The 17,953-nt window shown below is 35.9% G+C and overlaps 1 protein-coding gene across 1 annotated transcript in view; it reads left to right on the forward strand.

Annotated features, from left to right (window-relative positions):
* The window catches only part of LOC128854888 (homeobox protein homothorax), a 304,609-nt gene that overhangs the window by 176,350 nt on the left and 110,306 nt on the right, over nt 1–17,953 (forward strand). The window contains exon 4 of the mRNA XM_054089344.1: nt 833–856. Coding sequence (XP_053945319.1) covers nt 833–856 — 24 coding nt within the window. The remainder of the gene's footprint in view (nt 1–832; nt 857–17,953) is intronic.

A 17,953-nucleotide genomic window follows, 5' to 3' on the forward strand; every position in this document is an offset into this window, starting at 1 on the left:
TGCAAAAAACCCCATTTTTGCCCATATTTGAGGTTATGTACCCTTGCAGATGTTTTCTTTCACCAAAATTAAAGGATGGCATCTTTAAATACAATCCGTCTTTTTTCAAATGGCGTTTTGTTTGCTCAAATATCATTTTTTTTCGCAGAGATATCGCATTTTGAAATTTTCATGTTTCGAAATTTTCCTACACCTGAAAATCGATTAAGATAACAAGGCTACATAACCTCAAATATGGGCAAAAATGGGGTTTTTTGCACTTTTAGGTTAGGATATCTCGAAAACTCAAACTAATAAATTAATTTTAGTTATCAATCCGAATTTTGCATGGACAGAAAAGCAGATATTAGTTTAAATTATTTCGGATACTTTTCCTTGTAGACTAGTGTATTCAGTTCTGACGCTGTTCTCTGCTCGAGATGTTTCTAAGAATCAAATGGCGGTACACTTTTGGATATTCTAGGTTTTTTTAGCAACGTCCTGCCTAATTCGCTTTACTTTTGCACTTTTGCAATGCAATCATTGCGATTAAATTTTTTTATCACTCCATTAGCACTGATTAATAAATCAAGTGAACTTTCAACCAAAACTGAAATGAATTTATTACTTATTTATTAAAAAACATGTTTGCAAAAAGACGCGCATAAAGTGAACATTCAATTTGAAGTTTGAAAATCCACTGCTTTGGAAATCTTATAATTGAGCTGATGGTAGTACTGAGTATAAAAATTCAGTAGATGATGTCCAAATATGAGTAGCTTTTCTTAACTTTCTTAACTTTAGTACACAATTATCAGCATATATTTTAATAACACCGCTTTTTTAATTTCAGACAATTTCGGCACAAGTGCAAGTGGTAAGTGCTATACATTTTATTAAAATACAATGCAAATAAATAATAAAACGATAATACTCGTAATATTAATGTGGCTGCACAAAAAAATTTTAAGAATCCATACAATTTTTATTGTTTTCAAAAAATAAAAAAATTTAAAAAAATGTGCTACAACAGATATTCAATAATTCACGCCGTAACAAAAATTTTACTTCACATTTTTGCGAAATTCCCAACAGTAAATAACTCGTTTTAAGAGGTTGCTGAAAAGTAAGGATATTACAAATTTTGTTAGTTAAAAATGGCATGGCTAAGGAGCAGAAGTTTCCTAAAGTAAAAAAAAAAAATGCTAAAAAATTAAACTCTCTCACTAAACTTCCCTGCACAAAGGCATCATCAATTCACACACTTTCGATAAGTAGATAGCTCCTGAACCAATATCCGTAGCCGATTTTTGTTGCATACAAAATATGTTGAAAACTAAGTTGTAGTAAAAAAACAAATCCGCTTTAAAAACTGCACAGTTTTGCGTAATTTTGTATAGGAAAATAAACACGAAAGAAGCGTAGAGGCTTTGTATCAAATAACAATAATAAAGCAATACCATGCGATACGCTAAATGGCCTAAGTAATCGGCAGCGTTTAACTTTTTTCAAAAGGCAAAAACGCAAAAAGTTAAAAATCAAAAATAAAATAAAATTTATTAACGTTTTTACTTTTTTTGGTTGTTTTTTGTTTTTTTTTGATACGCCAACAACAGCTGAGCGCATCCCATGCAACCATACTCCAGGCTAACAAATACACACACACACACACACGTCAAAAGCCATGAGAAACATCACTGAGATGCTCCGTACATTTACCTTCACATATGTGTGTGCATATCTGCCTTGATATGCATGTGTATCTTTTCATTTAGCATTTGACAGGACCTATAATTATGACCAACCATAACCCATCATCAACTCGCATTCGACGCGCAATGAGATACTACGTGTAGATATACAATAAATTTTCTGATTAAAAACCAGCTTATCATTATTATAGGCTCGCTGGCTCATCGCTGGATGGCTGGGAGTGAGTGACTAGCTGGCTGGTTGGTTAGCTGTTTGGTTGGCTGTTAGTTTTTATTTTTATTTTTTGTTTTTTGATTGTAAGGCATTTTTCGAATGCTGCATACTCGAACGTTTGACTGCTTTGACTGGCTGCTCTGAGGCATTCACAAGCGCTGACTTTTTGACTTCGTTGGATTTTGTTTTTTATTTTTATTTTTTTCTTCCTGCTCGCCTGCTCGTCTCCTTCGAAATAATTTCTCTTAAAATGTCTTTTTCAACATGTGTCGGTGCAGCCGCAACAAAATGCCTGACTGTTAGCCATTAAAGGGGTGCCCATTATGATATTGTGTGGAGATTTCATGCATACATACAAGCACATATATAAAAATACTTATATGCTCACTTCTCTGTAAATATGCTTGTGCACACATAAGTATATGCACAAATAACGATTAATTAGTTTTTAAGCAAACTTTTAGTTTTGGCTGCTTTACAAAGTCTGTTGGCAACATGTTGCTGAAACATTGTGGAAATTTGTGCAATGAGTTGTGGGGTGGTTAGATTAATTTAAGTTATATCAACAGTGGGCAGTTAGCTGGTCAAAAGCATTAATAAAAATGCCACTACTAGTGCTTCCTTTTTTCAGCAAACGGGTATCTAATTGAATATAGTTGGTTTTTCTAGAAACGAAGAAATTGCCCAATGTAAGATGAAGTGAGTTTCATATTAAGTAGTAGACAATGTCCTTTGGCTTGGGTAGTAGGGACTTATAACCGTTGGATTTACATCAAATTAGATACTTCAATTTCCATTTCACTATTCCACATTTCAATGGCTTGCACTACAGTTGCGAATGCAATGATTTGCCGTGTAAACTAATATGAAAAAACTAGTTTAAAGTTAAGGGCTCAAGCATCTTCTACACAAATTTTCTCATCAAAAATGTTTTCATACAAAAATATGCACAGTCACTGTAGTGTTATAGCCCAATCTTTGACGCTACTTTTGGACACTTACTTACTTTTGTATTTCTGTGTTGCAAATACAGAAATTTTGATCAATATAATAATATTTTGCATACAAAATAAAGAAAATTTGTCTACATGATTATTTTACCACACTTGTACACTATAGTGTCATGTGATGTGATTCGAGGGCACTCCATGTGAGCATATGGGCTTTTTGTGTCATAATTTATTTTAGGGATTATTAATACAAGGTGGCGCAAAATTAATCATTCTATAGAAAAATGTATAATTTTTGCAAATGGCGGCCTACGTCAACCAAATTTGACACAGCTGGAATATGCAAACAAACAAGCAATGGAGTGCCTAAAAGTCAAGTTAAAGATTTCCATAACTCAAAAACAATTTTTATTGAGTAAAACAGTTAGTAAAAAAATGGATGACTAATTCTGCGCTACCTAGTAATCGGTGTATTCTTTTGTACCTGACCTGCAAAAGAACACTTCAAACCACTTATATTTTATACTGGTGTCATCAGCCAAAAGAATTGGAAAAATGTATAATCGAAAACCATAACTAATTAAATGATTCAGAAAAGTCTTTGTTAGCATATTTATGTAAGTTCTAAATAAACTATTTGATAAATATTGTTTTTATATTCTGACCTATTGATCAGGTCGCATGTAGCTAAGCGCTTTCAACTTAATTCAATTGGGTTATTGTGTTGTTGCTTTCCATGTAACTCCCTAATGTAGCTAGTACCCTTTTGTAGGTCCAATATAAAAGGATACGATTTATAGGGATGTAATTTTTAAGCATATTTTTCTAATCAGTTTTTATTAATAATTAGTTGATATTACATTTCTTTTTCCTGCATTAAAAAACGAAAAAAATTGGCTTGAAAAAGTAGGCATTGCAAGATAATATAGTTCTTATAAGATTGACATATGAGAATGAGAAATACATTATTCTGAAAATTTGTGCATATACAGTTGACAAACATTTCCCCTTAATTTTTTTTTGTCGGGACAACTAGCAAGTGCAGCACTCGGACATTAATTAAGTCCATTGCACTTGGATTCCCTTTTAATTTTCTTTTAATCTACCCGATCTCCGAAGAAATCTGATTAGATCTTGTGGTGCTAAGGAGCTAAAATGGTCGCTTCTTAACACATCAGTGCCAAAGACCTCAAACCTGATTCGAGCAAAGGCGGGGCAGACACACAGGAAGTAGTCCGCCGTCTCATCCTCCTCTTCACAAGCTGGGCAGAGTACACTGGCTGTCGCTGCAGACACATATAGATCTGCCTCTCCATCGATTTTCCACAACAAAGTTCATCGCTTCTTGAACTGCATACACCTCCGCTTGAAACACAGATGCATGCATTCCAAGAGCAAAGTGTAGTTTTGTCTCGCTTTTTTTTTTGAAGTACGACTCTTGATGGCATGGAGTTTAGGGACATGGAGAGAATCGTTGGATCGAAGAGCATGCCTTCTCTATTTTCCAATGCCGGACAGGGGCTCTACCAGTTCCCATTGTGCTTCAGCCTGCAGATGGCCTTCAAGGCCTCTCCTTGGATGAAAGCATCAAGTGGTGGTAAACCAATCAGATCATCTAATGCCGGGCTTGAGGTAGTCGGAAAAGCTCCGGTGCAACAGATGACCACAGTGCGCTGTAGTCTTGATAAGGTCCTCCTGACTCCCACGAGAGAGAATCTACTCATCCCTACCACTGATGCATAGGTGATAATAGATCTTATCATAGCCGTGTAGATCAATAGGACCTTGCTAGGAGAAAGACCCCACGTTTTCCCAAAGACACCTTTGCACTGCCAGAAAGCTGTCAGTGCTTTGGATGTCTTTCTTTCAACGTGTGACTTCCAAAGAAGTTTACTATCGAGGACTACTCCAACATATTTGATTTCTTTGGATAGCTGGTTTGTGACTCCTTTTAGCTTAGGAAGAACGAGTCCATCAAGCTTCCTCCTTCTGGTAAAGAGGACAATACCAGTTTTGGTGGGGTTTGCCGATAGTCCATTTGCACAGCACCAAGTGTCAATTATATCCAGAGTTTTCTGCACTTTTCCACGTCGTCCGCATATGTATGCTTGTGGGTAGACTCCAGCACCATTTAAGGTGGTGAGTAGAGGATCGATCACCATGCACCAGAGCACTGGAGACAGCACACCACCTTAGGGGCAGCCTCTATTTACCACGGTCGACACCAGCAGAACCTCCTCCGCCCGCACCGTGACGATTCTTTGGGCTAGCATTGAACGAATCCAGCTCACCAGCACCCGGCTACACCATGTCTACTAGCAGAGCTGCACATACTGTCGAAAGTGGCATTATCAAAAGCCCCCTCTATATCCAAAAAGATGCCCATAGTGTATTCCAGAAGTTATTGCTATATTCCAAACTCTCGACCATCGAGGAATATTTGGAATTTTTGACAAGATATTTTTGTACTTATAACGATAGCTTCTGTTAATTTTTAGTGGATGCTCTACTTAAAGGAAATACTCTTTTAAGAGATCTGAATAGTGAAATGCCTACCCGTATTACTGTAAGGCTATTTGACGCCAAATGCGTATATCAGTAGACTTACTCTCTTGAACGGAAAGTCTGTATTTAAATGCAGGAATTTATCAATGCCCTATCAAGAAAGATATTATATTCAGTGGTGTTGTAGCAGCAATTGCTGCCGACAAACAGCTTTAATGAATTATTATGAATTTAAAATTTTTAAATCTTTCTACCAAGTCGTAGATATTTCTCGCTATATTTCTAATACGTAGAACATTTTTTTTTCCTAACTGGCCTTAACGCTTATGCATATGCATATGTGTAGACACGAATATACATACATACATATGTATAGTACACGGCTTCAAACAAGGTTATATGTAATTTAAAACTCCCTTTCGAGAACTAAATAAAATTATATAAAAAAATGTTGGTTTCTTCTTTTCGGAATAAAGATCAAATTCTTCTCTTTTTGTTGAATTATGTGGCGTAGCGAGTCGAAAAATGTGCTTATACATTCATATATGCATACATACATACACACATGGATACAGCTAACACATGCATATGCATAAGAACAAAAGAAAATTGGGTTTTTTGAAGAATTTCCACAAATATTTCATTATTATTAGACAGTTGGAGTTGAACGACAAATGAAAGCGTCAAAGGCTGTACGAGCAACGGCGGGCACCAAGACGATTGTAGCGTAGAAGCGGCGAAGAGTTGCCAACGTAGGGATTATCAGTTGTTTGTTGAGGGTAGTACATATTTGTTGCATGCCTGCGGTGTTATTTATTGTTTGGTTTTCTAAACGGCATACTCGTATATCTAGGCAGAGGTCATTGATTGCCTACACATAATTACTTGTTTGAATGAATGAAAAAAAAATTCAAATTAAAAATTGATTCTCAGCCATGTTCTGCACTTAATACTTCTTTTTAAATTAGTTCAATTTTCATGAAATTTTTTATTTTCATTTTTTCTCCTCACTTCATGGCCACTCAATCAATTGCGAATATTGGCGCTGCTATTAGTGCCACTTATGCATGGAAGTGTTTGATGTACACACATACGTATGCATATTTTGCAAAAAAATTTTCGGGTTCATGCAAAAAGTAAGCGCAATGCAGGAGATAGATTCCGAATCAAACACAAAAAAAAAAAAATAACAGAAATAAATAAGTATAGTATCAAAAACGCGCTGAAGCAATGCATAAACATGCAGAAAAAGCAGAAAATTGTCGGTTAATTAACTTTAGCACGCCATCATGCCACAGCTGATGCTTCTCTATGCTCCCTCCGCTAACAATTTGTAGGTTTTTTGTTTTTCGCTTGTTTCGTTTTTTTCTATTTTTAATGCCGCCTCTTGCATTTTGTACTGCACTGCGTTACCCATCGCCAAAAGCAATTGCGCGCGCTCTCTTTTTTTTTCAACACACACACACACACATACACTGGCATGCACATAAATGCGGCAAATTGCACATGCATCTGTACTGTAATGATTGTCGTTGTTGTTTTTAATTTCTGCATGGCAAACGCCTCATTTCCCTTCTTAATAAACCATTTTGTTGTTATGGCAGCGCGTATAAAATTAGTCTTACATATGGTAGACTACATGCCTCTAACACAACCACATATTTTACACATGCACGTGCATATATGTGCACACATTCACACGTACATATACACATGTGAATTTACGTGGGCCTTGTTGGAATATGGCTGCCACCGCACAAAGCAAGAGGGCAGTGCAAAGCTTTAAAATAAGAAAAAGTAAATAAAAATTAAAAATAATCAAAAAGAATAAAAAAAATCGAAAAAATTACACATGAATACGGTTGAAATAAAACGATGCAGTAGCTGCCGCTGCAGTAAAAGTACAAAAAGCATATTTCGTGTTGAAAGAATTTCACATTCAGTGGCACAGGCGACGTCAGCAGCGGCTGCAACATATCCCGCTACTGCAAATGCTGCCCCAACTAAATACAAGGCAAGCGAAATATTGTTTGTTGTTATTTTTTACACACACACACACGTAAATATATTGCATTTTTCTTCTTACATTGCAACCATAGCCGCCTTAAGCGATTTCGTGACTTATGCGTTATAATTTTAACATTACAGTAAACACAGAAATTATACGGCTAGTGGACGGCTGTTGTGTGACGCTCAAATAAAATTAAATACAACTGCAGCCAAGGCAAGGGTGCAATGCAATACTTATGGTATGTATGTGGGTATGTAGACACACTCATACATACACGTATTTACCTGCAGATGCTTGTGAGAGTGTGCATGTGTGGGTGTGTTGTGGGGTAGAGTGCAACTCAGGCGTATGTGGGATGGCGATTATTTGAATTTAACGAATTCGTTTTTATACCATTTATGAGAATAAGTGGTATAATATTGGGTGAAAGTTTTTATTGATCTGGCTGGGAAACTGTTTTTCTTTTTGTGTTTTTGTATTTTTTCAACGGTGACTTTAGATTGGCGTGGCTGGTAAGAGTACATATCAAAGAGTATATATCTGAAATGAAAAAAAAAAAAAAAAAATATTTAAGCACGCAGAGTTGTATGAAAGTTGCAGTCAGTGTAGTTCTTAAAAGTAAAAGCCATGCACATTAAAGGAAATATACGCAGAGGCATACAAATACTTATATAGGTGGAAGAGCTCGGCCAAGCACCTAACTGTAGTGCACGCGCCAATTATTTATTTAGCTTTTTATAAGCATATATACAGGGTCCTTCATTTGCAAAAATTATAAATTTTGCGCCACCTCGCATAATTTACTAAAATGAGTTAGATTTCATCGTTAAAGTCATCCAACAGAGCGCGAAATAAAAAATTTTGTTGAAAAATCATATCATAAGAATCAATTAAGCCATATAATCGCCGATAGATGCGCCTACCTTAAACAGATTTTAACGGATTGTAAATCGAGTATTCTCTCTCGGTGGCGTATTTTTGATGGAGGCTTCCAAAAGAAGAAGCGACATGTCACACAGCCAACGAAATAATCAATTTATTCCAAACAAAATTCCCGCAGATAATACAGCATCTTGGCCGCCAAAATCATGCAATTCTACGCCTTCGGATTCTTTTCTATGGAATATGGTTTATAAAGTTTATAAAGCAAAGTTTATATGAATAAACGAGGACTAATGGACGCATTGAAAGCTAACGCTTAGCCTCCTGTGGCAAAACCCAAATTATGACTATTTCACAAAAAAATATATTAAAAACAATATTTGTAAGCGGACACGCGAAGGGCATTTATGATTCATGAATTGTGAATTTTCTACTGCATTCTCTAAAAATAATGAGCGCTTATGCAAAATACTACTGTGGGCAAAAAGTAAGGTGAATTTATTTCTCAAACTTCGCGGGCTTAAAATTTCGCACTAGTAATTTTTTTCATGACAGAAATTTTTTTTTTGGCAGCACTGTTAATAACATCTGGGCCAACTTTCATGTGAATGTCATTATCAGTAATATATTTACGCTTGTGTTTACCAAACGACCAAGAGTGCATTTTTCGATTTTTACAATGTCTGATTTGATTGAGCAGAGAAGTGCCATCAAATTTTGTTTGCGGAATGAAATTTCGGCTGCGGAAACGTTTAGCATGTTGCAGAAGGCATTTGGTGATTCGACCATGTCCCAGAAAAATGTTTATAAGTGGTACAAAGACTTCAAAGAGGGTCGAGACGACCTGGACGACCATCGACGTCAACAGATGACCAACGCGTCCATAAAGTGAAGGAGTTAGTGCTCAAAAATCGTCGGTTGACTGTTAAAGACCTTACTGATATGATCGGAGTACCAGAAGGATCTGTGAAAACCATTTTGAAAGACCATTTGGGCCTACGAAAAGTCAAATCTCGTTTGGTACCGAAAACTCTCAATTTCTTGGAAAAAAGTCGTCGCGTTGATGTGTGTGAAACAATGCTTTCAAACTATCAGGACAAGCTCAAATGCATCATTACGGGAGATGAGACTTGGATTTATGCTTACGACCCTGAAACAACCGACCAATCAAGCGAATATCGTGCTAAAGGCGAGGCCAGACCGAAAAGAGCACGTCAAAGCTGTTCAAAAATAAAGGTCATGATGACAGTTTTTTCGATTTTCGTGGTGTGGTGCACTATGAATGACTTCCACCTGAAGAATAAGGAATATTATTTGAGCGTTATGCTTTGTTTACGGGAAGCAATTCGTCTAAAAAGACCAGAATTATGAGCCAACAACTCTTGGTTTTTGCATCACGATAATGCACCGTCTCACACTGCACTCGTTCTTCGTGACCATTTCCAAAAATTCCACGCATATCGTTCCGCAACCACCGTATTCGCCTGATTTGGCTCCGTGTGACTTCTGGTCATTCCCAAAACTCAAGAGACCACTCCAGTGAACGCGTTTCGAGTCGATTGCGAAGATAAAAGCTGAATCGAAAATGGTGATGATGGCTATTCCGGAAATGGGCTATTTGGCATGTTTCGGGGATTGGAAAAATCGTTGGCATAAGTGTACCTGTTTCATCGAGAGGGAATTATTTTAAAGGGGATGAAATAGATTTAGAAGAATAAGTAAAGATTTTTCATTTTACAAGCAAATTCACCTAACGTTTTGCCCTTACTTTTTGATTTGAACTCAAGAAATAAGTTTAGATTTGAAAGACCCTGATATAGCGAAATGATTAGAAACATGAGTTAGATGAATTTAATATAGCAGCTTTGCACTAATACTCTCACACGCCTTAAGTGTGTATTTTCTTATTTGGTACTCTATCTGAGTTTGCAGGCCACAAATTTGTTGTTAATTTTGATAGAACGGCATCTACTGCATGGTGTAAGGTGTCTACCATTTGACACAGTCGAAGACAGCAGCGTTCCTACTTATTTTCGTAGTTGTTGACTTCTTGTTGCGTACTTTTGGGTATGCATTGGGCACATGTGGTTGCAATTATGATGTCAGCGAAAAAATTGGCGTTTTTTTTGTAATTTTCGCAATTATATACAATACATAAGCACATGCAAATATGTATGCATATATGTATAAGTGTGTGAGTTTGCCAGTGTTTAGCTGCAGTGTGGCATGAAGTGGTGGCAAAAGCTGATATAAAACAAACAAAAATGCTCTAGAAAAGTATTTGCCGCAACTGAAATTCTCAACTTTTAATATTCTTGCTTGCTCAAGGCCAGACATTTTGTTTCATGAAGTATCATTTGCAAAGACATTTTTGCTTTTCGCATTTAAATTACTTAATTACAGATATGAATTATTTGTGATTTTTAGATTTAATTATTTATGAAATTAAAGCCTTTGATAAGAATATAGGCTAGCTCTGACTGCTTTTGGGCTTGTACTTCCACCCCTTTAAGGTTTCCTACCTTGGTCCACATGGGGGAGTCTCAACTTGCATGGAATTATTATATATAAGTATATCCCTCATTTACTGCAAAAGCGTCATAATGTGAAAAAGCAAAGCGTTAAGAAAAACGGCATCAAAGGTTTTAATTTACTATGCCTCCCTTGGTAAAAAAGTAAAAATATTTCTATGTATCCACCATGAATCTCTTGCACAGCATAATCATTCATGCACACTTATAGGTATAAACTAAATTTTTATTAAAATTTAGAATTTTTTTCAAATTGAGAAATTTTTTTAAATTAGGAAATTTTTTTAAATTTATAATTTTTTTTTAAGTTAAGACATAAAAGAGAATTACGGAAGCGTCAGCCTTTCTAAATATCTTAAAAACATAAAAATCAGTTTTAAAACAAAAATCAGTCAAATGAGCTCAAAACCTCACGAGTACCAAATTGCTCTTACTAAATTCGTTCCGTCAAAGTTCTATAACTCCCTCAATTTTCCTCTGATTTGCTTGAAATTTTGACACGCCTTACACCGTTACGGCAACTGCTTCTTCATTTCGAAACAAATAAGCACCGATGATGCCGCCAATGCTCCATGAATTTCGCGAATTTTCTACAATTTAGAAACGTTGTTCTGGCGTTAAGCGAGTCATGATGACTTGCCAAGCTTTAGTGAAGAGAAATGCCAACACAATTTGCCATTTTCAGCGGTGAAACTGTAAAGCACCCGATATAATTTTTTGACGGCCCACTAAAGAGGCACTTACCCCTGTGGATTTCGTATTCATTTGCATGTAATATTGATTTTTTGTTGGCTTTCAAGGTTGACCTTTCTTAATAGTAGCACTAATTTATGAGCAAAGGAAATCTGTAAATGTTCCAAATTGATTTATTTGATTTAGGAAAATGAGTGTAAGTCACTCCGAAAGCTTATTGGCTAACTACTCATTACTAAACCTAACTGAATTTGCAGAGCTGCTGAGATTCATAAAAAATTGCCGCGGTTGCCTAAAAAGGGTAATTAGGTTTTGTGGTAAATGGTAATTGATTAATTAAAAAAAATCCCTGTTTTAATTACACTTCTGTTTTGAAACAGTATCCTCCTAATTAAAAGAAATATATAAAAAATATTATAATGCCCCCTTATAATGCATACAAATGTACATACATATACGCTTCTTCTTACTTATTATGCGTTCTTCCATATTTTTTTATTTCTATAATTTTCTTTGACTACTAAATAAAATTTCTCCTCTTCCTTTTTGCAATATTTATAAATAACTTCTTCACCAATAAATTCAAAACCACAGCAAAAGAAAAAAGCCAACCACGACACAACAACTAAATATAAACATTGTATTTTGTCACTGCAGAAATACAGTCTGCCACATTGACAGTCCATCAAATAAGTAAACGTATTCATGTCACATCAGCGCCACGCACAGCAGGAGATTTGTATCCAACAGGTAAATACATATGTATTTATGTATGCAAGCATGATGCAGTGGCTGTGGCTGCTACTGTTGTTGTTGCTGTTGCTGCGCCGCTTGGATGTCATCACTCAGTCATTCACTCACACTCAACGGCGGCTACGCTGCGCCGCCCGCCACTTCGGTGGTTGTTTGTCTTCATTATTGCATTGACATTGGGGGTTTTGGAATAATTTGTTCAGTTGCATTTGAAGTGCAAATATGTATAAGCGCTTACATTGTATGTAGATGGCCATTTGAACATACATACATATATATATACACATATATCATACATTAGAGCATATGTGGAAGTGGAGATACATTGCCTGGCTGCTTGTAAAATTTATGTGGCAAGCCGCTTTTTGCCTTTCAAATGCTGTGCTTTTATTTAGTGAATTGTAGAAAAGTATATATCTTTTATTTATTAAAAATACATATAGAATTAAAAAAAAAAATTCGAAAGATAGTTTTGGATGAAAATTGCTTGAGTAAAATGTTATCGCACGAAAAACTTAAAATACGGAAATGGAAAAAATAATATATAATATTAATGATCGAAAGAGTGCCTATTCGTGCTTGGTTAATTAGAAAATTTTTTAATTGATTTTGAGGAATTCAGATGAGGTCAGAAAAATAAATTCGCACAAAACAATCTATAAAAAACCTAAGCAATTGAAATTTGTTGCTTCGTCAAAATTTTTTTCGTTAAATAGGTTTTGTTATTGGCCTTTCTGTATCCCCGCAGTGGCCTGTGGGACCTAAAAACTTGTAATATTTAATTCTTCTACTGGAAAAATAGGAGGGAATAAATACAAGTGCAAATAGTAAAGGATATTTTATTAATTAATATTCATTGCGTAGAATCTTCAATTTGCAATCGCGCTCATCCTTCAAAGGTATGCATGCACACTGCCGTGTTTGATGAGGATACGGGAAGGTTATCTATCTTTAGATTGTGTGTGGAGTGCGTTAGTGGTCATTATTATTATCACTAAATATTTAAAAATGTAGAAATATGCCTCAAATATCGGTTTATAAATTATTGTAGTTTATGAATCATAATAATAGATGTATGCCATGTAGTTGATCCATACAATAACGCCATTTTAACGCACGCGTTGAACTCTTTGATTTTTGTTTTTTGGTGAATCGTAGTAGATCGTCATATTCTGATTAAACTACCAAACGCAGTAAGTGCTTTTTGAGTTCGGTGGTCGATATCATCCATTACTTGTAACTTGAGCTTCCCAAATATTCGAACTGAGCCCCATTTTCGATGTTTTCATTGCTTTAGTGCTTGCGTTGATTTCTTAGAATTCACATTTTGTTGCATTTTCTGATACCTGTGAGTGAGTTGTCACTACTACTTCATCCGCATATTCTAAATCACTTAGCTTTCTATTAAACCAACCTTCTGTCGTGCACCTTGCTCTAGAAAATGTTCATAAGGACGATCTTTTAAATGTTAAAAGTTATGCTTTGCTCTGTGTGCAAGCTTGAGTTCTTTTCAATTGGGAAAGGTTCATGAACAACTTGGTTTCTTTGATCTCTTGTATTCCAGAATAGATTATCCAGAATATGCAGAACCGGACTGCGAACTTTGAGGCAACACCGTCAAACTAGACTAATTTCGTTTGAATTACAATATAATTTTTTTTTGCTAGAAATTATTCATTTCAAATCTATTATTCTAAGCACTAAGTCGCAGACCCACCGTCAGCAATCATTCCTTAAGACATGAATTAATATATGTAGTATAAATATCTTTAAAGATGGCAAAAACCTAGCGCATTAATTCCTTTTTCGAAAACCGTTAACCAGTTCTATTTTTTTTCCTTGCTCTTTTGTCGATTTGGCTGTGGACCTCTTCATTGATTAAAATGTACAAACTTCAGAGAATGGATGAAGATGAGATTTCGTAATAAATTAATTATGTAAAATTAAAAACATGGAAATTCAGGGGAACACATTTAATTAAAATATATTTTCTTTTAGTCCTACTTATGCTTTACCTCACAACACTCCCTAATTTGGTGCAGTCATTCCATGTGGCAACACTGAACTACGGTAAAAGCCAATGAACAACACAACATGCAATCATCTCACACACAGAAAACAAAAGAAATCTGGAAAAAATGCAAATAGAAATTTTTACTATTATTTTAGCAATTTGCACTAGCACAAACACCAACACAGGCATAAATAACACATTGGCTTTGTGACACCTTCCCAGTGTCAAATAAGGCCTGAAATCACTTAACACCCGACTTGGCTCGACCATTATGGCACACGTACCAGTACTTTTATGGCATTTGGATGCTGTGTTTACATGCCACATACCCGCATGCCCAAATACACATATGTACATACATACACACACTTTTATATGTACATGCAACACAACTGAGAAGGTAAACAAATATAGGAGGCAAGAGAAATGCAAAGTAAAGTAAACCAAGCCGAGGCACTAAAATGTCGCCCACGTTGTGATTTCTATGCTGATTTTCTTTTTTTGGTTTTGTTTTTTGTGTTTATTAAAGAATGCTTTAGCCTGTGATGCAACAAATGGGTTGCAGAGATTTGTTGTGCGTTCGCATTTTGAATGAAATGAACAAAATTGAAGCAAAACAAGTCAAAGCAGAAAAGCATGTGAGGCACGCACACACTAACAAAATTGAAAAATATTGAAAAAAAAAAATCCAGCTAATGCAGAGAAACGCACCACATCGCGCTGTGAGGGGCCAGCATCATTTTTGTCAACCGCAAACACGTTTTTATGCTTTATGGCAGTGACGAGTGGCATTGTTGTTGTGGTTGTTGTTATTGTTGTCACTGCTGCCACACGCATGCGACGTATGCGCTTAAAGGATAAATTGCGCATGTGTTTGTTGTCACGAAAAGCTGCATAAAGGTAGCAGAGAAAGAGCGTACAACGAACAAAAGAAATCAAACCAAAACACAAAGCCTACAACAAAAACACAAATGAATATCAGAACACCCAAAAACAAATTAAATCTACCGCCATTAATCTTAAAGGTGAGTGAGCAGCCAGAGACAAACAAACAAGCAGACATGTACACATACACACATACACACATACATACAGTGCATATAACTAAAATGCATTTTGACTCCAGGCTCCAATAAACAGACGCGCATGAGCATTTACATATTAACATACAGTCATGCACATACATACATGCATACGTGTGCTGCAAGTTAGAATGACACAGGAGGAAAAATTTCAAAAAGGATTATTAAAAAACTCAAAAATAAATCATTAAAACCCCTCGATTTTGTTGCATGCAACATGCTGCATACCAGCTTGTGTTTTTTTGTATTTATTTTATCTTATTTTTGCCTGAGTTAAACACCAACGCCTTAGTGTCATTGCTTGGCTGCTGCTGTCCGTTTGGTTGGTTCGTGTTTGCTGTTTTTTTGTCTCCGCCGCCCCATAATCAAGGTGAGATACATTTCAACTGCAGCTCGTAAATTGTTTTCGCACTCAGCGTCTCGTCGTCCCAGAGCTTATTCACATCTGCAAACTAGGGAATTTGCATAAGCTTGCTGCCATCGCCTTCTCCGCCTGTTTCCTCTGTCATTTTTACAATTTAAATCTTTTTTGTCTGCTTTATGCCGAACTGAGTTTTTTGCTCCTTCTTCAAGATATCATTTGCTCGCGCTGGTGCAATAAATTTGGCAAATGTGACAATTATGAGCATTATTAATAAATAAAATAGACAATAAATAAATTGATATTTGCATTTGAGCATTTTGAGTGTATATTTGTTTGCCTTTACTTGTACACATATACGAGTATATATAAAGGGTGGTTAAATTTCAAGCGCCGATGTTGAATGTGAACCACACCTAAGCGTCAACAACACCGTTGGACTTCTTTCTTTGGGGTTATTTGAAAGAAAAGATGTACGTCGATAAGCCAGCGAAAATTCAAGAGCTAAAGGATGAGATAATTCGGCACATTAACGGCATAGAACCTCAATTATGCCTCAGCGTCATCGAAAATTTGAACCATCGGATGGACGTGTGCTGCCGAGGCCGCGTAGGCCATTTGGCCGATATTTTGTTCCATACGTAATTGAGCTATACCAATATTATCATAATAAAGAGAAATGACAATAATTTTTTAAAAAATTGTATTTGATTCAAAATCAATACCGGCCCTTGAAACTTAACCACACTTTAGAGAAGGAACTATTTGCATTTGGTGGACTTTGAAGGTGTGCCGAGGCCGCGGCGTGTTATTTTATTCTATTATTTTGTTCTATTTGCAATTGAGCTATACCAATATTATCACAATAAAGTGAAATTAGAATAATTTCCTAAGAAAATTGTATTTTATTCAAAAACAACACCGGCCCTTAAAACTTAACCACCCTTTACATATGTGCATCTATTTAAGAGTGAATTTTGTGCGTAACCATGATTTTTATTGCCAATGAATACATGTCAAGAAGAAAAAAATGTTAAGTCATCGCAAGAAGAAAATCGCAAGAGCTTAAAAGAGTTCGGGTGAAGCTGAGCTTTATATACCAGGCGCATAGTTCAACGCAATGGCAAATTATTAAAGGATAATATTTATTTGATTTTTTATTTTTATTTCTTAATTTTTTATATTTTAATATTTATACGGTGGCCGACGCAGCCGAATGGGTAGTCGCGTGACTACCATTCGGAATTCAGAGAGAACGTAGGTTCGAATCTCAGTGAAACACCAAAATGAAAAAATGTTTTTCTAATAGCGGTCGCCCCGTATCATTATCTTTAAGAACATACAATTTACCATTTTTCTTCATTTTCAATGAAATACAATTTATTTCAGGTTTTAAAAATTACTCTTTCTAGGTGCGTGGGTGCGATTATTGACCGATTTCGGCCATTTAATATGAATTTGCAATTTGCATTAGATTTATTCATTGCTTGAATATTGCTTGACCGGCGAATAACAAAATTTCCATTTATGTGAGGTCTGTGTGGTCCTCGTCCGATTTTCATAATTTATAATGTTAAATATTACAGCGCATATAAAACACACCGGCTGAAAAGCCCCGGATCTAACAAAGAAAACACTTTTTTTTCAAACTTAGTTTTATTAATCAACGTGATTTGCATCAAGAACAACGCAATGATTCCTACGCCGCTCTAACATTTCAATACCACTTTTGTAGAACAATTTATCTTTTGCTTCAAAATAGACCTCAGTTTCAGCGATAACCTCTTCAATCGAGCGAGATTTCTTACTGGCGAGCATTTTTTTAGGTCTGCAAACAGCCAGTAGTCGCTGGGAGCCAAATCTGGCGAATACGGTGGGTGAGGTAGCAATTCGAAGCTCAATTCATGCAGTTTTGATATTGCTTTGATTGACATGTGACACGATGCGTTGCCTTGATGACACTAAACAGTGAGCAAACGCGGTACCCACTTACAACCGTGCTTTCTCATAGTCAAATGCTCATGCAAAATAAAGCCAAAACTTTCTTTTGATATATTTACGATGTCAGCTAACTCACGCAACTTCACGATTTTGTGGATTTGTTTTTATGTTTCCTGGTGTTACCGCCTCATTTGAACGTCCACTCCGTTCTACACCATCGGTGTCTCTACGACCACATTTGAAGTCCGTAAACCATCTTTTTATTGTTGTTTCTGATAGAGCGTAGGAGTGGGGTCCCCATTACACTTTTTAAGCCATTGCTTCG

The sequence above is a fragment of the Anastrepha ludens genome, chromosome 2 (genome assembly GCF_028408465.1).
Source record: "Anastrepha ludens isolate Willacy chromosome 2, idAnaLude1.1, whole genome shotgun sequence".
Classification (NCBI taxonomy): domain Eukaryota; kingdom Metazoa; phylum Arthropoda; class Insecta; order Diptera; family Tephritidae; genus Anastrepha; species Anastrepha ludens.